The sequence below is a fragment of the Vipera berus genome (assembly GCF_964194415.1).
Source record: "Vipera berus genome assembly, chromosome: 10".
In the NCBI taxonomy this organism is placed as follows: domain Eukaryota; kingdom Metazoa; phylum Chordata; class Lepidosauria; order Squamata; family Viperidae; genus Vipera; species Vipera berus.
In genome coordinates this window covers 9,951,707-9,976,103 of record NC_138213.1, presented here as the reverse complement: position 1 = coordinate 9,976,103, position 24,397 = coordinate 9,951,707, and the positions used below count along the sequence as shown (strand labels likewise).

Here is a 24,397-nt window from a genome sequence, read left to right as displayed (position 1 = left end):
CATAACAGAAGAACAGACTTGGAAAGGACCTCGCAGGTCTTCTAGTCCAAGCCCCTGCTCAGGCAGGAAACCTTATACCATTGCAGACAAATCTCTTCTTAAAAACTTCCAGTGTTGGAGCATCCACAAGTTCTGGTGGCAAGTTGTTCCACTGATTAATTGTTCTGTCAGGAAATGTCTTAGTTCTAGGTTGCTTTTCTCCTTGATTAGTTTCCATGCATTGCTTCTTGCCCTGCCTTTCAGGTGCTTTGGAGAATAGCTTGACTTTCTCTTCTTTCTGGCAACCCCTGAGACATTGGAACATTGCCATCATATCACCCCTAGCCCTTCTTTTCATTAAACTGGACATACCCAATTCCAGCAAACTGTTTATATGTTTTAGCCTCCAGTCCCCTAATCATCTTCGTTGCTCTTCTTTGTACTCTGTACATAGGTTGAAATAACTAACTGCAGATAGAAAATGATCTTGCATTTTTCCATAGCACTTTTCACCCAATTTGCAGCAGTAGAATTTGCTCTAGAACGTTTAGAAAGTTACTTATACAAAATTCTTGAGGTGTATTTATTTAGTACTGAAAAACTATCTCTGAATTCCCTGTCTTTGCTGTATTATCCTCTCTCCAGTGGTCTACAGTTTTGCAAGCTCCCCATCGCTCCATTAATTCTCCAGGAAAGTTCTGATGAAGTGACTCATTCTCTGGTGAGTTTCTTCAATAACTAATCAAGTTATTCAGCGGCATGGAAGAAAGTTGCTCTTCTGAAACAATCCAGCCACTGAGAAATTCATGGGGAAATTCTTTTATTGGAGAACTTTGAGGAAAAAAAAACAAATCACCCCCTTATTTTCTCTGTACACAGATCAAATAGAGGATTGAAAGACAAGGTGTGCCTCACTTAAAAGCCACCCTCCAGGTAGCTGGGCTGAAGTTTTAGTCATTTTGTCTGATGGCTCCTGGCCATTCCCCTTTCTTGAGGATCCTGCGTTCTGAATCTGCTTCACAACTTAAACTGCTCTTCCTAAATTCTCCTGCAGCTCTGTTATATGACAAAGAAGCCTCTTCTGTCAACAGGGCTGAGTTGAGATTAGGTTCCTAGCTGAATTAGACTCTGGAGGCAGATTGAGGCCCCAAGACCAGCCAATGAACTGTGATGTTGCAGTAATCGAACTAGCTCCTAAATGCCATGATTTGTGATGGCGATGAGCACAAATAGTGGTTCTGCTATATTTGTGGTCTCACAGCGATTGGGAATTACTATGTTCCAAGTAGCTGGTTTTTGTGGCTGGATCTGGATAAAGTTTTTCTCCTTATGTCCAGTTTATGCCTGCAGAATTCAGGAAAAGCAGTCCAGTTCTTCACGTTTAGCTGGTAACATCGTCTTCTGACCAGGCTGATGTTTTTTAATCGCTCGATACATTTTTAACAACTGAGCTGGCTGTGAACATGGAAGACAGTCTCTCCTTGGCAACTTGTCCAAGGTCTTTATCACTTCTGCCAAGAATGTGAATTGCAGAAAACCCACCCAGTGGCTTATCTTATGTCACCAGGCTGGTGCTGGGTAAGTTTGCATCTTCTCCCCCGCCAGATGTTCTGTCTGCTCTTAATCAGCAACTTAGCAGACATCTGCAACAGCTAGAAAGTTCTTCCCCTAATGTCGTCCTGAGAGCATACCACGTGCATCATCTCGGAGGATCAAATTAGATCTTGATATGCAGGAAGGTGAAACAATTTCTTTTGGGTGGTGGAAATTCAGAAGACTGATGAATGCAAAGATATGTGTATGCCTGAGTGGGAGGCTCACAGTGAGACCGTGGGCCATTTACATCAAAGCAGTAGACGCCTTAGATTCTCCACATAAAAACATAGCATTGGATCCCTGGCTAATCTGTCCCAGCAGCCTGTTGTCACAGTGGCCAACCAACTGCATTATGAAGCCCAAGATCCCCCAGCAGATGACTTTCAGAGGTTGCCATCAAGATTGAGAACCACTGAAGGCCACGACTTCCATAAATGTCTCCAATTGGTAGCCAGCAACTCATTCCAGGGGAAGCAATAATTTTTTATTTATGTCCATCCTTTGTTATTTTATGAACAACTCAAGGCAGTAAAAGGTAAAGGTTCCTCCGCACATGCGTGCTAGTTGTTTCCGACTCTAGGGGCCGGTGCTCATCTCCGTTTCAAAGCCGAAGAGCCAGCGCTTGTCCGAGGACGTCTCCGTGGTCATGTGGCCGGCATGACTAGATGCCAAAGGCGCACAGAACACTGTTCCCTTCCCACCGTAGTGGTCCCTATTTTTCTCCTTGCATTTTTTTTTACGTGCTTTCGAACTGCTAGGTTGGCAGAAGCTGGGACGAGTAACAGGCGCTCACTCTGCTATGCGGCACTCGGGATTCGACCCGCCAAACTGCCGACCTTCTGATCGACAAGCTCAGCGTCCTAACCCACTGAGCCACTGCGTCCCTGCAAGGCAGTGAACGTATGTAATATCCTTCCTCCTCCTATTTTCTCCAAACTATCCTTTGAGTTGGGCTGAGAGAGGGGCCAGTCCAAGGTCACTCAGCTGGCTTTCACCACTAAGGCAGGATTAGAACTCATGGTCCCCCAGTTCCTAGCCTTGGGCCTTACCTACCTAGACCAAACTGGTATATATTGTGCAAAAAACCCGCACCAACCCTTTTGTCAGTTCTGATTCTGTCTGGGCCCAGTATTTTGGGAAAGGAAAATATTAGAATGCTTCTGTATTTATGCTGGGAACTGTTTATTCTATAATTTCATAGTTCTGTTAAACTATCTATTCTCTCGATTTTGCCACGAGGGTGAAAAGATGTGCTTTTTGAAGAGTGAAAAGCAGAGAAACTAAAATGTATATGCTGCACTTCCCCCATTCCAGAGACGTCTGGAGGTGAGAAAACAAATGTGGACAACCATTAATCCAGAGTGACTTGATATTTCTACAAACCTGACCTGCAGGGGTGTATTAATTTAAGGTGGCGAAAATCCAGGGGAGTTTCATAGCACCTTTTCTGACTCACCAATTTTATCGAAAGGCATAAACTTGACTCTCATGTCTCCTTGCCTCCAGCTCTGCAGTTAATAGATTTGCACCTTGCTGTACACAATACACATCCTGCCAGTTTCAATTACTCACATCAGTTCACAGGGCCATCCTGCGAGGGTAAACTCTTAATATAATTTTAGCAGCTGATACCTGATTTGGTAACGGTCGCCTTTGCATCCCATTTGGTAACTCAGCATGATGGCCGAGCCCTGAATTATGATGGATTACGGTTGGGTGCCACTTTGTCCCAAAGGGCCCCCTCACCTGCTCCCCCCACCCAAAGCCAACTAGTTCAAAATGAGCAAGATGTCTCAATAAAATTCAGTACAACCGTATATCGCTTGTAATAAAAAGCTTATTTTTCAAGACATGCCAGATGCGCTTTCAGCTACTAAGTTTCCACATCAGGTTATGCCATAATTTAACCGCAACATCTAGCTTTGCAAAATCATAAACCATGGTTTCCAAACAACAGTGGATGTGTTTCCATTGTTCAATAAGATGAAAGTAACTATGATCCATTATGGTTTATTACATGCTACAATGGCTGGGCTTAGACACAAGTACCCATGACCCACTGAGTCATATTTTCCTACCAGATTCATGAATGGTAGAACTTCTAATGTATGTGAAAAGTTCTTAAAACCTCAGGGAGATATTCAGAGATTTCTCTGCCTTGAAAGTAGCCCATGTTAAATGGTGTAGCACAAACATCAGGAGTTGACCGTAGGAAATGTTTTGTGACATTTTGTATTATCTGATGAAATGCTTTATGATCAGTTGTAAATCAGCAAATGTTTTATAAAATTTGCCAAATTTCAATCCCATAGGTGTTGTGGTTCCCAGACTTTGGAGGTATTCTGTAAATTCACCCATTTGAGGCACCTTGGTTTTTTTAAAAAATTGTCCTATAATGCAGTGGTTCACACAGTTAAAAGGTTACAGACACCAGTTTTTTTTTAGTAATATATGGATATTAAGCCAAAGAAAACTTGTGAAAATGGTTGCCTGGGGTAAGATAAACACACACAAAATCAAACCTTAGCCCTGCCAGTGTGATGAGGTCATAATTTTAGTACGCCTCCTGTGAATCCAGAAAAGTGGCCTGATTAAATGTTGGCTCAATTAATTCAAATTATGGCTAGGTCATAACAGCATTAAAACAACCTTCCTCCTGCACTTTTTTCCTCCAGATGTTCAACTCCCAAATCAGCACTGCAACAGCCTGAAACACTATAATTCCAGGCCCGGTAGTCTGCAAACTATCCAATAGCGTTCTTGTTTTGCAAACCCCAAAATAAGGGTTTTAAGAGCAAAGGACTTTAAAGCATAGTCTCTAGCAGGGCTTTTTTTTCTCATAGAACGCTCAGAACGGAGTTCCGGCACCTTTTTTGGATGGAACCTTGTAGGGTGGGCAAGGTGGGTTGTATGACGTGTGTGAGTTCTGGCACCTTTTTCTTTTACAAAAAAAGCACTGGTCTCTAAGACTAGTCGAGACTCTAGACCAGAGCTTCTCAACCTAGGCAACTTGAAGATACTTGGACTTCAACTCCCAGTTTTTTCCCAACCTTTTTTTTTTACATTAATTCCATTTTTTAAAAAATTCCATTTATATCCCGCCCTTCTCCGAAGACTCTTAGCAGTAGCCTTCATTCTATGTATATGCCTGCTTATTAGGGCTGTCACACACACCCCAAGTGGCATTATTACAAAGTCAGCTTATTGCCCCCAACAATCTGGGTCCTCATTACCCCCCCAAACCGCTGATTGCATCAGAATGTCTTTATTTAAATAATTCCCGTTGTGATTGTTTTAATCGGTTCGTGGGCCCTTACCTCCTCCCCCCCCACCAGCCCCGAAAAAAACCCAAACCATTTTAACCCAATTTTGGGTAGTTTACCCAGATTTGGGAAGCACCGGTCTACACTGCAGGCTGGGCGTAACTGACGTTGGCGCCTGGTCACTCCAAGCGCGTCAAACCGGCTTCCGATCCTGGCGGGCCCCCAACCTTGGAATCGGGACTCAGATCCGCCCGCGTGTGAAGGGTGCTCGCCTCCTGCAAACGACCTCGGCGGCCGTTGAACAGAGCGGGCTTTTTGAGCGCCTCGCTTCCCCTTTCGCGCCCGGGTTTCCCTTGCAGGGACGAGGCGCGCAAAGGCTCCGCCCGCGGCCGCCTCGCCTCGCCTTCTCCTCCCGAGAGCGGCTGGCTTCATCGGGAGGAGGAGGAGGAGGAGCCCCGGCGGTGACGAGACAACGAGGCCTCTGGGTCGTGCGAAGGGGACGGGGCGGCCTGGGGCCGCGCGTAGCCGCCGTCCGCATGGATCGGGGCCCGGCGCCGGATTGCTTGCTCCGGAGGAAGCCTCGGCGACGCGCGCGGCCCGGCGGGTGAGCTTGCAGAACGGCGGAGAGGCTGCAAAGGGCGCGACCGAACCGGGTTGGGAGGGCCGGTCCAAGTAGAAAGCGCTTGGGGTGTGTGTTTGTGTGTGTGTTTCTGTGTGTCTGTTTGTGTGTCTTCCACATTGCCCCGCTCTGCTGTCGCCTTTCTGCCTCCCAAGTCTTGCTTTTTTCGCTGTTGCCGGGAGTCACTTTCGCTTTGCTGGGCTTCTTCCAAATCGCTTTAAGTCGGGTTGGAGTAGCCGCGGAGGATGGTTTGGCTGGTAGCCGTATTTGTGCACGCCTTAGACCAGCGTTTCCCAACCTTAGGAACTTGAAGATGCGTGGACTTCAACTCCCAGAATTCCCCAGCCAGCTGGCTGGGGAATTCTGGGAGTTGAAGTCCACGCATCTTCAAGTTCCTAAGGTTGGAAAACGCTGCCTTAGACGTCTGCTGTATATAGTATGTTTTAAATGGGTCTTATGCAGGGCTTTTTTTCTCATAGAACGCTCAGAACGGAGTTCCGGCACCTTTTTGGGATAATAATAAATAATAATAATAATAATAATAATAATAATAATAATAATAATAATAATAATAATAATAATAATAATAATAATAATAATAATAATAATAATAATAATAATAATAATAATAATAATAATAATAATTTTATTTGTATACCGCCCTTCTCCCGAAGGACTCAGGGCGGTGAACAGGGCAAACATATAAAAGTACAAAAATACAAAAATTAAGAAAGAATTAAACGAATTAAATGGAACCTTGTAGGGTAGGCAAGGCGGGTTGTATGACATGTGTGAGTTCCAGCACTTTTTTCTTTTACAAAAAAAAGCACTGGTCTTATGTATGTGTACACTCTATAAACATTTTCCCCCCCACAGCTTAGACACTGAGGATAGCCTGGCTAGCAGGAATAGACCCAACTTACCGTATTTGGACCCTTGGATTGTGGCTCTTCTGTTGGAGTACGAAGAATCCATCATCAAAACAGATGGACAGCTTGGACATGTCCTGAAGGTAGACTTTCAAACTTATTTATTTGATTTATGTTGTCCTTCCTCCCCCTCCCCCAAGTCTAGGAATGGAGACCAGCATATCCTTGGTTTGCAACAGACTAGACACACTTCAGAGCAATTATAGGCTTAACATTTTGAATATTGAGAGTGGGTCTTGCATGCAACCACAAAAATTGCATGAGGATGTTTTTTTAAAAAAAAAATGTAAAATCACTGCTGTCATTGGCCTGGCTAATTGCAAAATATAGTACCTGTTTACCAAAGGAAACTGGTATCGTCTTTTCTGCTACTTCCTCTAGTGTTTCTAGAGCTGGCTAGGGAATTCTGGGAGTTGATTCACACATCTTAAAAGTTGTCAGAGTTGAAAAACATTGCTGTAGATGTCCAGGGAGCTACTTTCTGGCTTAGTACCATGTTCCTTTTTTTTTGTATGAAATAACAGCATCACTTGTAAAAAAATCCTCCAGATTGCACTGGGCTGTCACTTCCATCTTCTAATAATTATTTTGGAGCCTCCATGAAGCATCCTGGTTGATAAAGATTGCAAAACGTCTTTCTTCTGGGCCAGATTCCAGTACTTCTTTTTTCTGTTTTAAACTAAGATGGACAGATGGAAGAACCCAATAGGCAGCCCAAAAAACTATCTGCAGCTATTGTAATGTCTGTGATACCTCTTGGCCCATCTCTGCTTTACACTGATGGAAAATAATGGGCCCACATCACCCAATAAACTTGGTTTCCAAATATGTTGGTTATGGTGTAATTTTTGTTTGCCTCTTCCCCCCAGGTTTTGAATGAGCCAAGGATTCACAAAGATGCTGAGCAGGATCCAGAAACAGTTCTACTTATAGGAGATGGACTTCATTACATTGAAGTGGTGGTTGCAGGCAAAGCTGCTGAAATAACAAAACAGTAAGTTTTACTTTGAATTTATTTTAGATTATAATTCAATGTATGGATTTGTATGGCATCCAAAATTTCTCTTTCGTGAACTTTATACAGTTTTACAAGACCTCTGTTTTGCTAGATCAGATGTTATTGCAATTCATAATTTTATGATCCGTGGTGTGCTGACCATGACTTTTGACGTCTACCTTGCTTAGAGCTTAATAGAGATCTTCAAGCTATAGAATAATATAATGTATTCTTTCATTCACACTCTGTTAATGATACCCTATAGAATTCTAATCTCTATGATACTGTAAATCCTTTATTTACTCATTTGGTTCTACTCCTTTATTCCTTTTATTTCCTTTTTTGTTTATATGTTTTCACAAAAATGTCTGATAAATATGTGTGTACAGGTGGTCCTTGACTTCTGACCACAGTTGAGCCCAAATTTTATATTGCTAAACAAGGCAGTTGTTAAGTGAGTTTTTGCCCCATTTAATGTTTTTTATCATTTGTAACAAAATATGGGGGATTAGGCCAATCTTGTAGGGATTTGATAATTCCATATTCAAAATTTGTTACATCTTTATTAGGGAAGCTATATTTGAACTATTATTTTGGATTCTGGAATTATGGTTATATGTTTACTTTTAAAGTTGCCAGCATTTTACATGCGGTTTCAAAGTCATCTTTTCTTGGGGAAAAATCTATTCTACAAAATGGTCAAAACAATTTACAAGAGGTGAGCTGCGTGTAGTAGCATATAATCCTTTTTAATATGTGCTGACATAGAAAGTTAAGACTGTGAGAATATACGTCGGCTTTGTTGACAAAAATAGATTCCCAACACTCTAAAGAAACTTGTGGATCTTTTTAAATTGTGCACAGAATCCTGCCTTTCGCAGATCAATATCGAAAAATATTAGCCTTAGCTGTAGGAGACCGTTTGATCCTTTAAGATTTTCCAATACATTTCTCCCTGTCTATTTCTCAGATCTCTGGCTCAGTCTGGATTTACTGCTGTTATTGGCCAGTTCATCGTCTTGCAGAAATATACAGTCCATTTTAAAAGTGCAGCTGAAGTGGTAAGGCGCAGAATTCTTTTGTTGCAGTGTAGCACATGCTGATAATTCAGCTTGATCCTCCGAGGATGTGACATGAAAGTACAGGAAGTCCTCAACTTACAATCACAACTGGGACCAGAATTTATGTTGCTAAGCAAGTCAGAAGCTGAATGGGCAACTCAAAGGGGGCCGTAATGTGAATCCAGGACACTGCAACTACAGGTAATCCTCGACTTACGACCACAACTGAGTCCAATAATTATGTTGCTAAGTGAAACATTTGTTAAGTTACTTTTTTGAGTGTCGTAACTGCATGATCACTAAATGAACTGTTGTAAGTTGAGGACTACCTGTATTGTAAATGCAAGCTAGTTGCCAAGCACATGAATTTTGATCATGTAACTGTGGGGATGCTGCAGCTGTTGTAAAGCAAGGATTGGTCATAAGTCACTTTTTTCAGCGCTGTTGTAATTTCAAACACTCACTAAATAAATTCGTTGCAAGTTGAGCACTACCTGTACTGTCCTCAGGACATTTTTAAATGCCTATACAGGTAGTCCTCAACTTAAGACCACAATTGTGCCCCAAATTTAAGTTGCTAAGTGACAAATTTGTTAAGTGACTTTTGCCCCATTTTATGACTTTTCTTGCCACAGTTGTTCAGTGAATTGCTGCAGTTGTTAAATTAGTAACACGGTTGTTAAGTGAAACTGGCTTCCCCATTCACTTTGCTTGTCAGAAGGTCGCAAAAGGGGATCATGTGACCCCAGGACGGTGCAACCATCATAAATGTGAGTCAGTTGTCAAGCATCCAGATGTAAATCACAGTTTTGATCACATGACCATGGGGATGCTAAAATGGTCATAAGTGTGAAAAATGAACATAACTCACTTTTTTTCACTGGTATTGTAAATTCGAATGGTGACTGTGAACTATTGTAAGTTGAGGACTACCTGTATAGGAATACAGGAAACAGGATTTCAAGATGAGTTTACTGCAGCATATTGTAATTAAGAGAAGGGCAGATAATGGCCGAAATCATACATTTTAGAGGGTTGTTGTTGTTGTTGTTGTTTTTAAAAAAAGGCCACAGTGTTTGTAAACGGTGCTAAGTCATAACTTCCTGCACTGATGACAATACTTGCATCAGAGTGGCATATCATTTAAGTTTAAGAAGCATTAAATTGTAAAGATTACTCTGCAGTTGTGTTGAATAACTTCTCCCTGTCTATCATATTACAAGTTAAAATTTGCTATCAAATTTTGGAAAGCACTGGAGGGGCTTAGTTATGGCAACCAGACTTTTAAAAAAATATAAAGGAAAAGGGACAGGCCTGAAGGAGGTTTATAAGGAAAAAAATAGGTTTGATTATTTATTAAATTTATATGCCAGTTGATATTAGCTTGGTCCTAACCCTGGGGCCTGTTTGTGCATGGCCCCCCAGATGTAGGACGGAGCCCATTTTCTGTTAGTATCGAGGGCATTTTTATGATTCTCTGACTGTTGTGCCTTTGACTTAACAGGACAACCCTTTTATGTCAGAAAGCTGTCCTTTAGATTTATTTACATTTCAGACATGGTCGCTAGGGGAGGCAATTGCTAAACAAGGACTCCCTGTATGAAAATTTCCTCCCCCACCACAATATTTATCTGTTTGGTTGTTTGTCAGTTAAACTTATTTGCTGCCTATCTCACAATGTGATGGTGATTAGCCTGTAAAATGTTATTTATTTACTGTATGGCAAGCCTGTAAAACGTCTTCGATAAAGAAACAGGCCCATTTTTGACCAAATTGTTTGAGGAGCCTCTTCTGGTTTTTTTTCTTGACTTCTTTGCCAGTTTTCCCTATTTTTGAATCTTGATAGACACCCCCCAGCCACAGCCCGTTCCTGCAAGTTGGAGAGTTACTTTATTCTTCAAAACAGATCAAATAATTCATCCCCCATCTTGGAGGGGGGGTTGGAATCCACCCTTTCTGAGGTCTCCCCCAAAGTAGGGCTGTCGTCGGGCGGAATATATGTATCCTTAAACATGCAATCTTTGGCCTCCGATGTTTAACCCGCCAGTGGTTTCTGGCCTGAAATGTAGCTTTTTGTGGCCTTTTTGAAGCCTCCCTGAGGGAGCATCTCAGCCGCCATTAAATCCTGCTTAGCAGCCATAAAAAGCCCTTTCGGGCCTCTGAAAATCTCCCATCCTCCTTAAGGGAGGAAAGGAGGACAAGGCAGGCCCACACCAACCCCACTGCTGTTTTTTTTCCTCTCTTCCAGTGGGGCTTTTGTGAGTTTTGGGAAACCATTTCCCTCCAAGGAAAACTTGTAGATATTCAGGAAACGGAGGCATGCTCTTTCCCTTTCCAAAGCCACAATGAGTCTCATGGGGCCTTTTATTGTTTTATTTTTACTTCCAGAGAGAGGAAGGGGCTTCATTGGGCAGGGGGAGCTCCTAAATGTGGCATCATTTGAGGCTCCCTTTTCCAAGCATCAAAATGTCTCCGGTCGATTATTCTTGCTTCTTTCAGTGATTGAAGGCAACAGAGAGAGAAGCCCCCTTGCCTTTTGCAGCTTAGGTTCATTTCTGAGGGGGGAGGCATAATAAGTTTTTTGGGGGGGCATAATAAGCATCTAATTTGGGCACCTTTCACTTCTTGAATTCTTTAGCAAGCATAGCTGTTGCCATACCTAGTTTCTTTAGGGCAGAAATGGGCAACTTGATGACCTGTGGACTTCAGCTCCCAGAATTCCTGAGCCAGCCGGTCTGGCTCAGGAATCCTGAGAATTGAAGTCCACAGATTGTCAAGTTGACATAGTTCCTCCACCTGCTTTAGGGCATTTATATCTTCATTTCTGTTTGAAAGGTCTCCTAATTTGATCTTTGCCACCCCTTTGTGTGAAGATGGATTGGGCTGAGAAGTAAGGACTGGCCCAAAGTCACCCAGGTAGCTTTGTATCCAAGTGGGGATTTGAACTGGGTTCCCCCTGAGTTCAAATTCCACCCTTTCACCATCAATATATCTTGGATCTTGAATTCCACCCATCTGGTGGAGATCACCTCAGTTGGAGAAGCCTACTTTGATGGCTTTTATCACAGGCCATGCTACTTTCTCTCCATCACTGAGATTTCTCTTTGTCTTTCAGAGCATCGTTCATTGCGCTTGTTTTTCACTTTCAGGAAGACTGTCGATTTTATCTCACCCTTGAATGTTTCCAGGTCATGCCCATGAAGAGAGAGGAGAAGAGTCTGCAAAATTGGTGAGACCCACAAGAACACTGTTGTGTAGCTGGGGTGCCTATTGGGAAGACGGGGACTTAAGCTCAAACCTTGAAAATTGCAGCATCTTCTGCATCCCATCCATTTTAATCAGAGTTAGGAAATTTAACAGAATGAATTCTTTATAAACATTTAACTACTGTATAGTGCAATACTTGCTATTGTCTGTTGTTGACTGTCCAACTCTTGGTGTAGAGTTGAGCAGACTTATAAATTTAAAAATAGTCAAGTTTTGGAAAGAGGAAGGATTAAACATTACAGCAGGTGGCAACTCCTAGCTGACCTTTTGACTTTCAAAAAGCTAAGTATGGTTAGATTTGATATTTGGATGAAAGATCATACACAGGGCCTGAGGCTGAAAATTAGAAGTTGGACAAATGTCCTGGAACAGGACAGCACTTCCATATTGTTGCCAAGAGGACAACATAGTTTTGTCTAAAGTCCCCAGCTGTTGAATTTGAGGGAAATTGACTATCATCTTTGCCTAGGGATTAAAATGGAAGCTCTAGGCCCTTAAGAGAAGTATTATTTTTGTCATTATCTGATTCAGTTTATGTTTATAATCACATTGAACAACTCATGATCTGCTGGGTAGAGGTTTTAGCGATATTTCCTTACCAGATTCCTCAGTGCCTTTAAAAGTGGCAGAGCTTTTTGATGTACCGCTTCACTGGAAAAGCTGGGATACATTCAGAGATGTCTCTGAAAATGCCCCATGTTGAAGTGTATAGCACAGTCCAACAACAGCACGGGAAATGGTTTATGATATTTAGTATTATGTCATAAATTGATTTATAATAATGTTTATGTCATAAAATGTTTACCAAGCAAATTGATGAGATGCTTGAGGTTTGGCATATGTTAGCAATCAGCTTCTGTTTCACTGACTTGCTGATTGGATGTGGTTTTATTATTTGAGTTTTTTCCACCATGATTAAAAAAACTAATGATGTTAATTATCCTTTTATATAGCAATCGGGCGGTGTCAGTCCTGCAAAAGATAAAGGAACTATGGCAGTAAGTGTGTGGGCCAGCTACTTGATTCTGTTCTGTGAGAGATCTTAGTTTTAAATTCAGGTTTGTTTATAGCAACGTTATAAACTCTGTAGAATCTTCCTGTGTATCATGGAATATTCCAGGTTCTTCTCACGTAAATTCAACACATAATCCAAGGAAGAGACTTCAACTTTTTATTGTATTTGACCTCACTGTGCTTTATGTGAATGGCAGCCTGTTTCTCATACTTGAAGAGCAGTAGGACATTTTCTTTTTGTGTATTAATAATAATTAATGGATAATTAATGAGTAAGTCAATAATAAGCAGGATGGTCCTTGGTTCCAGACATAAGTACAGCTTTGTTAATCCACTTTCCATTTCCCCAAGAAATGCAACATTAGCTGATCCAGCAAAACAACTTTAGTTCCATTCTCATGACAAATTTGTGCTACATTATGATTCAGGACTCAGAATTGCTGCTTGAAATAACTGTTCTCATTTTGATTAAAAAGGAAGATAAAGGATTTTTTTTCTTTTCCGCTTAGCAGAATGTGTAGACAAGTCAAAACACCTGCTCATAATTAGTAAATTGTGATTTTATGGCATAACTTAGTGTAAAACTACAGCCAAATTTCATTTATTTGGTAATTCTTTGGGAGAAGGGTGGTATAGAAATTCAATAAATAATAATAATAATAAACATAGTTTAAAGCAGGCGTATCTAACCCGCAGGCCACAATCCATGTGTGGCTTTGGACAACTAGTTATGCAACCCCACAAGATATAATAAAATATTAAAAAAATAAAGGAAGTTTGTTATTTTTGTACATAAACTATATTATATGTTTTATATGTGGCCCAAGACATTTTCTCTTCACTAAGCTTGGCCCACAAGACAAAAGGTTGCACGCCCATGGCTTAAAGCAAAGTGCAAAATCAGTTAGCTAATTGATAACTTGTATTGGCCGTTGATGTTCACAGTTGGTCCTCTTGACTTGAGTTCCTTCATGTCTCTCCTCCACTGTTAACCATTTTTATTTGTTTATGCTTATGCAAGATGGATGATAGATAACCACCCCAATGAGCTGCCATTGAGGAGACAACAGAAACATCTCAAAAGTTACATTCTTGGATGGTTGAGGTTGGGATAGAAGAAACTTAGGAGAAAGCAACAATAACTTTGTATAGGGAGAGTTTCAGGATGTAAATCAAAGAGGAGGAGGAGGAGGTGTAGAGATGTGGCAAATTATTTTCATGCTTAACTCTTGTTGCTGTTTGATTATATATTTCAGGAAAAGTTTTGCCATGCAGATATGGTTCAACTCAGGTATGCTAGATTAAATGTTGGCGGCTTTTTAAATGAAATTTAGTGAAAAGTGGGGTCAGTTTGGGTTCCTCTGGTTTTTTAATGTTGTATTTCATTGTGGAGCAAATATTATTTGTGTTTTATGCCCCCTCTCCCATAGACAATTCTTTCAGGCCACTTAAAGGCTAACATTTATAACCCAACTCCTTCTTAAGTTGTATTTTCTTTGAAACATTTTCACTTCGTGAGATAGATTCAAAATATGTTTATCTTCAGGCCAGAATAGGTACAGAAATGATGATGATGTATTTCTGATGATGACATTTGATTAAAAAAAATAGTTTAGTATCACTGGTCCCACATCATTCAGCCTTAAAGGGAAATGCTTGGGATCTTGCTTGTAAGCTGATTATCTACTTACAATGTACTTTTTCTTCTTCAGAACAAGAATCACAATCGGTTTCCCAAGTATTGAAAGAGGTAAACCAGGATCAGCTGAGCACTCTGAAACAAAATGCTAAGGATTGTCTCAACTTATTAGGCCCCACAAAACTGCTGGATTCCGAGCAACTGGCTGTGTATCCTGACACTAAATGGCAACTCGAACGGAAGCGAAATAAGGTTTGTATCTCTCTAGGCCAGGGCCGCATCAGCATTGCGGTTGCCCTCAAGGGGCCGGGTGGGTATGGCCAGGGTGGGCATGGCCTACTGGGTAGGCGTGGCCAGCTCCACATCGTTCGCATCAAGGGTGCCTATGGGGGCCTGGGCAGGAGTGGGACAGATCTGAGGGTCTCTGGCAGGAGGAGGGTCTCTGGGCCAGGGCCAAGGCAGTGGGGGCCATTCCCTCACTTTCCAGGATGGCTTCGCGGGCCACATGAAACCACTTCACGGGCCGGATCCGGCCTCCGGGCCTTGTGTTTGACATGTCTGCTCTAGGCTGTTACAGATAGAATATACGTAGGAGACAGGTCCAAGCTGAACATAAATATGTATATTATATGTCTATTTGCTTTGGCAAGAAAATAATGAACACTCATTATTTATTTTAACTCACAATGCATTTATTACAATAATCTCTAGAGCAAGCAACGTAATTATTCCATCATTATTTTTGAAATTTCTGGGCCCTGCGCCTGTGAAAGAGCAGCTGAGAACGCTGACATTATATATTTGCCTTGCGTAAAGCAGAAACCGTTCTGATTTCAGATGAACCAAGACGTCTTCACGGTTCCAGCTAAGTATCTGGTGATCAGTGCAGAAAATGAGGCAGCACTTTCCCAGTCCTACATGTCAAGTGAGTGGCAGAACCAGGGGCCAGATATATGGATGAAAATAGGTTGGTTTGGAAGTTTTTTTCCCCCTAAGGCAGCACTCCTGATTTCTAACTATACAAGCATTGTATGTCAAAATTGTAACGGCAGCTAGCAAGGAATGGCATAACTCAGATTGTTCTGAACCAGCCCTCTTCTCGCAACCCCTATTCAAAAGAAGAGACTGGAAAGCGTCCAAGGCTAAAAGGCTTCTGCCAAGATTTAATTACGCAGTTAACAAAAACACTAGAGCTTGTCTTCTCAAGCGGAAAAGTTGCTTTCAGCAACCAGCCCCTCCCCAAACACTCCTTTTATAGAGAGCTCAGGGCGTGGTCTCCCTGTGCCTCCTCCCGAGGAGTCCTGCAGCCTTTCTTTGTTTGTTCCTGCTTGACTGCCTCCTGCGTCGGGCGTCCTTGAACAGGGCCAGCTGTGGGTCATCTTCCTCCGCACTCTCGGGCTCACGCAGCTGAGAAGAGGTCCCCGGCTGAGGACTCTGCAAAGCCTCCAAACCATCATCAGCCGGTTCGTTTCCCTCCTCCAAACCATCATCAGCCGGTTCGTTTCCCTCCTCCCCCTCAGAGTCATCCGATACATCAGAGCCGGCTGTCGGACCCACAGGCTGGCCCTGAGTCACAACACAGATGTGAAGTTGAAGCTGAAATTTTGCTTGCATCCATGTTCCATCTTATCATATAGGACGGCCAGACATAATACCGTAAATGGAGTAGGGTTTTTCCACAAGATTTTTATAGTTTTTATTAAGGCACATCCTGCAGTTTTTAGTATCAAGAGGTATCTTTATCCTGTGGATTCAATTACAGGAGTATCTCGTGGATAATTTTTATTTTGGAAAAAAAAATCAAGAAGAAAAAGAAAAAAAAAGTAAAGTACCCTTGGAAAGCAGTGGCTGCTAGCAGTTTAAGTAGCTTTCTTAAATCAGTGTTGGGTATGGTCGCTATCACAAACGTGTAAGCTCAGAACCAAAGACAGCAATTCCCATGCCACAGTTGGATAAATCAAGCTACATTGCATTGCTTTAATTTGTTTGTGAATAAATGGGCCTTGGTGGAGCAGTGGGCTAATGCCTCCTTAGTAACACCAGCTGCCTGCAATTAGTGCAGGTTCGAGTCCCACCAGGCTCAAGGTTGACTCAGCCTTCCATCCTTCCGAGGTAGGTAAAATGAGGACCCAGATTGTTGGGGGCGATAAGCTGACTTTGTAAAACATGCCGCTGGGGGGGGGGGGCGAAAGCCCTAATAAGCAGGCATATACATAGAATGAAGGCTATTGCTAAGCACGTTGCTTTGTGCTTCTTAGATTGTAAGCCGCCCTGAGTCTTCGGAGAAGGGCAGGATATAAATGGGATTAAAAAAAAATAACCTGCAAAGTTTGCCTTGTTTCCTATTTTGGATTGCAAGGTTGGCTGTTGCAAAGCAACAAGTTCTTAAGTTTACTTGTGTGGATTGATCTAAAGCAGTGGCTCCCAACCTCTTCTTATACCCCTAGAACACTTCTGATATATTCTCACATCCCTTACAAAAGTTCGAAATAACGGCAGTGAATTTTATACATATACATTATAATTTTGAAACACCCCTGGAATATTGTCTCGTACCCCCAGGGGGTGTAAGCATTTCTGGTTGGGAACCCTGGGAGTGGCTGCTGATAGCTAATAAGCTCTTCTTTTTCTCAGATGCCCCTCAAGCTGTTCCTGAAGGAGATGAGGACATTGAAGAAGATGATCGCAGTACTGTATCTTTTTTCAGTGGTGAGTCCCGTTGGTTGTTTTTTCTGAACGTGCAGGTTGATTAGCGCCCCCCTCCCAAGCCAATCAATATTTGATGTATTAAGTCGTTCTGTTTCTGTTCTCTTTTTTTCTTTTTGCACTTTTATCTAGCTTTTTTATGATCTTTCATTTTTTCAAATTCCTTTTTATTGTTCATTTAACTTTCATTACTGTTTTTCTTTAATTCAGTGAAGGTATCTATGAATTTTTCGTAATAATTATTGATGCACAGCTGTGTAAGTCCATAGTAGCGGACCCAAGTTGGCCTTTAGAGCCAATAATAAAACACTCTTTAAAATCTTGTTTAAAAGACTGAACTTCAAAGCCTGCACTACTTTCTCTCCCAGAAGAAAAGTGATATGGATGGTGGCAGAATAGTGTTTGTATGTGTGTTTGTGTGTGTGTGTGTGGTCTCCCATGTACATGTTTTTACATTGTGTATGTCCTGTGTGATGTTTTCATTGACCACCAGGAGGCACCATTTAACTGGTTTCACTATCTCCTCTTCCAAAGGAAGTGACCTCATGTAAAAACTTGAATAGAGGGGCCTGACGTAACATCTATTTCTCTTTACTCTGAGAGGCTAACGGATGACATAAAGTATAATGTATAATGTATAGGCCACACTTGGAATACTGCATTCAGTTTTGGTCACCACGATGTAAAAAAAGATGTTGAGACTCAGTACAGAGAAGAGCAACAAAGATGACTAGGGGACTGGAGGCCAAAACATATAAGGAACGGTTGCTAGAATTGGGTATGTGTAGTTTAATGAAGAGAAGGGTGAGGGGTGACATGATAGCAGTGTTCCAATATCTCAGGGGTTGCCCCAAGAAAGAGGGAATCAAGCTATTCTTCAAAGTGCTTGAAGGCAGGACAAGAAGCAATGGATGGAAACTGACCAAAGAGAGAAGCAACCTAGAACTAAGGAGAAACTTCCTGACAGTTAGAACAATTAACCAGGGGAACAACCTGCCTCCAGAAGCTGTGAAAGCTCCAACCCTGGAAGTTTTTAAGAAGTGACCGGACAGCCATTTGGCATAGTGTTTCCTGCCTGAGCAGGGGGTTGGACTAGATGACTTCCAAGGTCCCTTCCAAATAATAATAATAGTAATAATAATAATAATAATAATAATAATAATAATAATAATAATATAAAAAATAATAAGTAGTAGTAGTAGTATTAGTATATAAAGAGAATAATGAGGCGGTATAATAAGTCAGCTTGGCCTATTGATTAAGGCACTGAGTGAGAAACTTGAAGTCTGTGAGTTCTAGTCCCATCTTAGACATGAAAGCCACTGGGTGACTTTGGGCCATTCAGTCTTTTTCAGGCCAACTCATCTCCCAGGGCTGTTGTTGAGGGGAAAATCGGAGGAGGAAGGAGTATTAAGCAGGTGAAGAATTATGTGCAGCTGGATATCAAATACATAAAAGCAACAATATTGGGCTTGTGAATCTGGGTATTTTAATACAGATGGCAACTCTGCTTCCAAACCTAACACTGTTTATGAAGTCTCTTCAGAAGACCTTCCACCTAAATCGAATTTTGAATGTGCTTAGGTGTGAATGTGCTTCCTATTTCTTGAACTCTTCATTCTGAATGCAGGTCCATTTGCTTGAGATACTGACAAGTGTTTGTGTCAGAATTGACTCCTATAATCCTTTCTGGTGTTTTGAATATTGCTGTTCTTTATGATCTTATTCTGACCTGCTCCACCTTTCAAGGAATGTTTAGAGGAAGATGTTAATTTGCTTTTCTTTACACAGTAGATTCTGCAAGTTTGGATGGATCCTTAAAAAATCCCTGGGATGCAATCCCAGGAATAACCTTGAGCTCTTCCAGTGGTGAGTGAGATCAAAAGCTAACCCTTGCCTTTAACATTACTGGTTTCTACATTCTGGAGAAACTGTTAAATCAAGTGTTGATAGGGGTTATTGGCTCTTACTATTCATTTCAACACCATACTCCCTTTTCTAGCAACATGCTAATTATCTTTTTCTCTGCCATTATGAACAGTATTTTGCAGAAATTTCTCTTTTGCTGTATCTTCATGCGAGGCTAGGAGGGAAACCATTGCTAAAAGTGGCACAGCTGAAACTTTGATGCTGCTTGTGTTTCTTTAAGATGGATAACCAAGTTTGTCTGAATCCAGAATTGAAATCCTGTTTTCAATGAATAAATTACATTGGTTGATGGCACTGCACAAACTGAAAGCAAGCAAACCATTTTAAAGGTTATCAAAATGCCTGCATCTTAAAATCAAAACAGAAGCAACAAAAAGTGACTGCTAAGCTTGTAAGCCGCCCTGAGTCTTCGGAGAAGGGCGGGATATAAATGGAATTAAAATAAAATAAATAAATAAATAGCCACACTGAACCCTTTGAGAACAAAAATAAATCTGCAGCCCTCGGTGTGCTTCTTACATTTTATGCTAACTTAGTACCTCCAATGGAAATCATTATGAGGAAGACGTTTTAAGATTGCAAAACAAAAATCCCAGCAAGGCCCTCAGTTTCTAATGAAATATCTAAATATAAATGCAAGCTGGGTGCTGTAAAATCTCATCTCAAAGGTGCTTTTTCACGAGGCAGTTGGACTTCCTTGTTTTTCTTTGAAGTCGTTTCGCTTCTCATCCAGAACTGCTTCAGCGCTTCTCATCCAAGAAACTTCCGGAGGAGAAGCAAAGCGTCTTCAAAGAAAAACAAAAGCCCAGATAATAATAATAAACCTTTATTGTCAAAGTACAACATGTGTACATTGAGATTAGCTGAGCCTCCCCCCGTGCTCTCTCCCCCCAACTCACAGTGACAACATACCCTCCATCCTACCACACCATGTGAACCAACTACACCACACACCGGCCTCCCAAGTCAATTCTGCATAAGTTCACAGAGATTATGTCCCATTTAAAAGCCTAACAGCCCACGGATAAAAGCTATTTTTCAGCCTGTTGGTACGGCTGGCTATATTCCTATATCTCCTACCGGATGGTAGGAGAGTAAAGAGATACCGTCCAGGGTGTGAGTCATCCCTGAGAATCTTCCTCACTCTTCCAAGGCAACGAGCCCTGGCGATGTCATCCAGTGGTGTCAGGGAACAGCCCACAATGTCTTGTGCTGTGCTCACTACCCTCTGTAATACTTTCCTGTCGCGCGGCTGTCAGGCCAGCATACCAAACCAGATGCTTCGTGGAAAAGCATATTTGGGACAACGTTGACCTGGATGGCTGAGAATCTCCATAGACGTTGAGGAAAACCTCATGTTGTTTAATCCTGCGAAGGGGACTGGGAGCTTGATTCATTTGCAAAGGTCTTCCCTCCCTATTTAGTAAACTGTCAAGTGCACTTTGATAAATGTGTGAGAAACTTCACATTGCATGATGGGGGAGGGGGCGTGTATGTGTGTTCCTCTTAAAGCTGTTTGTGCACTAGATGTAGGATATCTGTTTCCAGGTAGTGTGGCTCTGTACTGTTACATGCCTTAAAACGGCTGTCCCAAAAGTGCTTTTTCAAAAGGCCAACTGGGCTTTGTTTTTCCTTGAAGAGGTTTCGCTTCTCATCCAAGAAGCTTCTTCAGTTCTGACAGAAGGCAATGGCTTCTTTAGAATTGGGGAAGCCTCTTGGATGAGAAGTGAAACGTCTTCCAGGAAAAAAATAAGAAAGTCCAGTTTCTTTTTGAAAAAGCATCTCTGGGACAACTAAGACCTGGGTGACTGAGAATCTCCATAGACTTAAAACAGTTGATTTTTTTGGGGGGGACTGTTTTTTTGCACTTTGACAGATGCTTCTGGCCCATCCCACGGACTTCCCCAGATGCAGCCGATGCTCTTGGCCAGTCCTGCTGAAGAAGCAAGTCCAGACTCCAACACTGGCACCTCACATTGTCTGGAGCCTTGTGACAATATGCCTCACTCTAGCTCTGAGAAGGCTGTACCACCAAAGTTTCCATCGCTATTTCATTTCCAGAACAGGGAATTTCTCAACGAAACGGCCAGTCAGAAATCCGACCTGATTACCTCAACTACGTCAGGCCAGGCCTGCGAACTTGCAGAAAGCCTTCCTTGCGGTCAGCCATTAAATAAATCCTACTGTCAGAATTCCACGCTTCCTTTTTCTCCTGTTTGTCATTCCAATGAGGGCAACGTCTCTTCTCAGGCGGTGTCAGAAAATAGGAAGGGTTGTCTATCCCTTGCCCACGCGGCCCAGGAGAGGACAGCTAGATGGAAATATTGTGAAACTGAGAAATACGTATCAGCTAAAAGGAAGCAAGTGCCAAGTGAAGAAGAATCTTCTGAGACTTTTACTCCAACTAGTTGTAGTAATCTGGAAGCTGTAGGGCATTGGTCTACTGAGACTGTTGCAAAATCTAGTAATCCAAATAGGAAACATGTAAATTGCTATCTTCCCTTGAACTTTGCAAGCACCCCCAAGAGAAGACGGTTGGAGGAGATTCAGGATCAGCAGTCACCTGTATTTGCCCATTGCAGTTATACAGAGAGAGTTCTGGGAAAAAGAAGTGAGCAAGTACCAACAGGAGTCATCACAAGGAAATCAAAGCAAATTGGAGTTCAACAAAAGGTAAATCTGTCATCTTGAGTGAAGGAAAGTAATAATAATAAACCTCTCTATAGTTTTGTGGAATTAACAAACTCTGCAAAGCAAATCCCAGTCTTTTCTCTCAAGCTTGTTTTGCATATATGTTTTGGTTGCCAATATAAATTTATATTCAATCAGTAAAACATCGCCAATGCAGATAATCCTTGACTTTGCCATAATTGAGCCTGGAAAGTGACCGACTAGATTTTACCACTTTTTTTGAGCTAGTCCTTAAAGTGAACTCGTCGTTTACTAAGGACGAACTTTGCCAGAAATCCTGGTTTTTCTCCAAAAACATCATAAATTGTGGTCGTGTGATCACAGGACACCTGCAAACGGTCGTAAATGCTGGCTGGTTGCCAAGCAACCAGAATGCCACATAACCAGGGGGGACGGCTGTCAGAATTTCGGAGTAAGATCATAAGTACTTTTTTAGGGGGTGGGTTTGTCCGTCATACGTTCAAACAGTCACTACACCACTGGTTGTAGTTTAGGGTTGTCTGTAATTAGTGAGAAACCGTAAGGTGGCAACATCTGACATAAGATTTTTTTCATTTGGGGAATGTCAAGTGAGAATGCTGGAATCCTATGCAATGACTATAAAGGGTGAAATGTTAGCTATTTAAAAATATTAGTTTAATTTGGGTGGTTCGGTGGAAACCATATGGTTGATTTCCAACTTGATACCTTCTAACGTTTCTTTCATCCTCCTCCCCAAACTATTCCAAAATAGTGATTAAAATATGGCCAGAATTTAAAAAAACAAGGATTCACTTTACTTTTCTCTCTTACTGTCTTTTCTGTCTCTATCTCTCTTTCTCTCTCTGTGTCTCTTTCTTTCTCTCCCTCCCTCTTTCATCTTAGAACGCGAAAGGAGACAGCTTCCATTTTGTACCCAACCTACCTACACCTGAGCTCTGCTCTCAAGTACAGTCTGTAAGGTTAGTAGTCTCTCTTTCCTAGCTAGTCACACATACTGTATCACGGGAAGGGTCTATGTTAAATGTGCTGGACGAGAAGAACCATACGTTTACGGAGAGCAATTTGTGCCGTGACTGTTGCTTTCCATAAAACCTTGCTAATAACTCCACGTTTTTGCTCCCGAGACCCAGCACATTTGAATATTTGCTTACCTTCAGGTCTTCTGCTTTTACATTTCTTGTTTTTGATCTATAGGATCTCAACAGCATTACTGGAATGGGCACGCTGGGTTTTCAGCAACGAGGAGAAGCAATAAACGTCCTTAAGATACCTTGATCTCAGGTTGAATTACCTAGATACTTTTGCGATGGTTAAGCTGTTTGGTTTTTGTTTTGTTTTGTTAATTCTGTTTTCCTGAAGATGGATACGTTGCTTTGATTTCACACAGAGGGGGGAAAAAGGTACCCATCAACCTTTTCATCTGTTGTTTGGACGTCTCGAGCAAAGATTGCTATGATTTGTGATACAAAGATGTGCCACCTGCTCCTTTTAAGGATGGCAGAATGACAGTGCCATAAGACATAATGCTCCTATTGATATAAAGTTATAAGTGGGACTTAGCTATAAATGCACACTTGTTTCTATATTTTTGTTTGTAACTTGTTAAAATAAACTGGTAACCATTACAGCTTGTCTTGTATGCCATAAAGATAAAAGAGTTATTTTTAAGTAGGGGGAAGCTGTTTTTTAACAGTTGATTGTAAATAGAATGCAAAGAAATTTGGTCTTTAAAAGTTGACATTTGGAAACTACAGTTCCTAAGCTAATGAGTCCTGGGGCATGCAAAAAACTGTAATTTTATCTGCAATGAGGGATTGGCAGGTATTGAAGGAGCACATCCATTTTTGAAGTTATAGGAGATCTGTAGCCGACGCCTTTAGAGCTGGTCCAGGAATTGCTCAAATTATTTTATTCATTTTGCTCCCTTAAGAGATTTTAGACAGTAGAAGTATATTCTCTGTTTAAATGTTACATGTTCCACAATTTACTTGTGCCTTAGAATTTCAGGAATTTGTAGAGAGTAAATCCATGAACAACAGCACGTACTGTAGCTACAACCACATAGTGGTTTTAATGCAGAGTACAAAATTTCATTTATGGGTACAATTCCAGTCTGGTTTGTTGCAGTGAATGAGATGCCACTAGTAAGCCTGCAACACATGAAGACAAATACTATCTTGCTGTTATTCTCCAGCGACAGGATTTATATTTTTATGTTTCTAAAGAGGGAAGGTCCGTTACAGGTTATGTCTGATACTCATAAATCTGTTTTATCTCTTTTAGAACGTTAAGAAATGCATATAATTGCTTCTTGTAGCTTTCGTGGTTCAGAGTTGTATAAAGGACTTTGTTCTCAGTCTACTATCATTTTCATTAGATAACTGCAGCAAAGCAAAATCAAATTTGTAGAGTATTTCAATATATATGTCATGTGTCATTAAGGTAACTGAGTGTGGCATCGAGAAAGACCATATAGAAGGGAGTGAACATTCATTACGGTGATAGAAATATGTCTAATGAAGTGCTACACCAATTAAACATTTCTTACTTTAAGCGATGAATGGTTTTCTACAACGGTATATATTTGTAAAAATGCCATAAAGGTAATAAACAATTGTATGCCAACATCAATATGAATTAAAATGCTTATTTTTTAATTATTCTTGTCATCTCCTCCTTTCATTTAATTACAAAATACTTCATATAGCTTACATGCTTGATAAAA

General features: G+C 41.3%; 1 protein-coding gene across 1 annotated transcript; it reads left to right on the top strand.

Moving 5' to 3' along the window:
- Nucleotides 1-4,930: 4,930 nt before the first annotated feature.
- LOC308672813 (adrenocortical dysplasia protein-like) lies at nucleotides 4,931-24,334 on the top strand. The gene is made up of 14 exons (XM_081336014.1): nucleotides 4,931-5,442; nucleotides 6,334-6,469; nucleotides 7,256-7,380; nucleotides 8,354-8,444; nucleotides 11,594-11,673; nucleotides 12,665-12,709; nucleotides 13,982-14,016; nucleotides 14,438-14,616; nucleotides 15,202-15,289; nucleotides 16,999-17,073; nucleotides 18,862-18,939; nucleotides 20,876-21,672; nucleotides 22,555-22,631; nucleotides 22,867-24,334. Exons 1-14 carry the CDS (start codon nucleotides 5,375-5,377, stop codon nucleotides 22,925-22,927), a joined length of 1,935 nt encoding a protein of 644 aa, XP_081192140.1. The 5' UTR covers nucleotides 4,931-5,374; the 3' UTR covers nucleotides 22,928-24,334.
- The last annotated feature ends 63 nt before the right edge of the window (nucleotides 24,335-24,397 follow it).

Excerpts from the sequence above, each read along its gene's own strand:
- LOC308672813 (XM_081336014.1), top strand. The coding sequence starts at position 5,375 with ATGGATCGGGGCCCGGCGCCGGATTGCTTGCTCCGGAGGAAGCCTCGG. Across the intron at positions 5,443-6,333 it reads CGACGCGCGCGGCCCGGCGG|CTTAGACACTGAGGATAGCC; the intron begins GTGAGCTTGCAG and ends TCCCCCCCACAG. Across the intron at positions 11,674-12,664 it reads GAGAAGAGTCTGCAAAATTG|CAATCGGGCGGTGTCAGTCC; the intron begins GTGAGACCCACA and ends CCTTTTATATAG.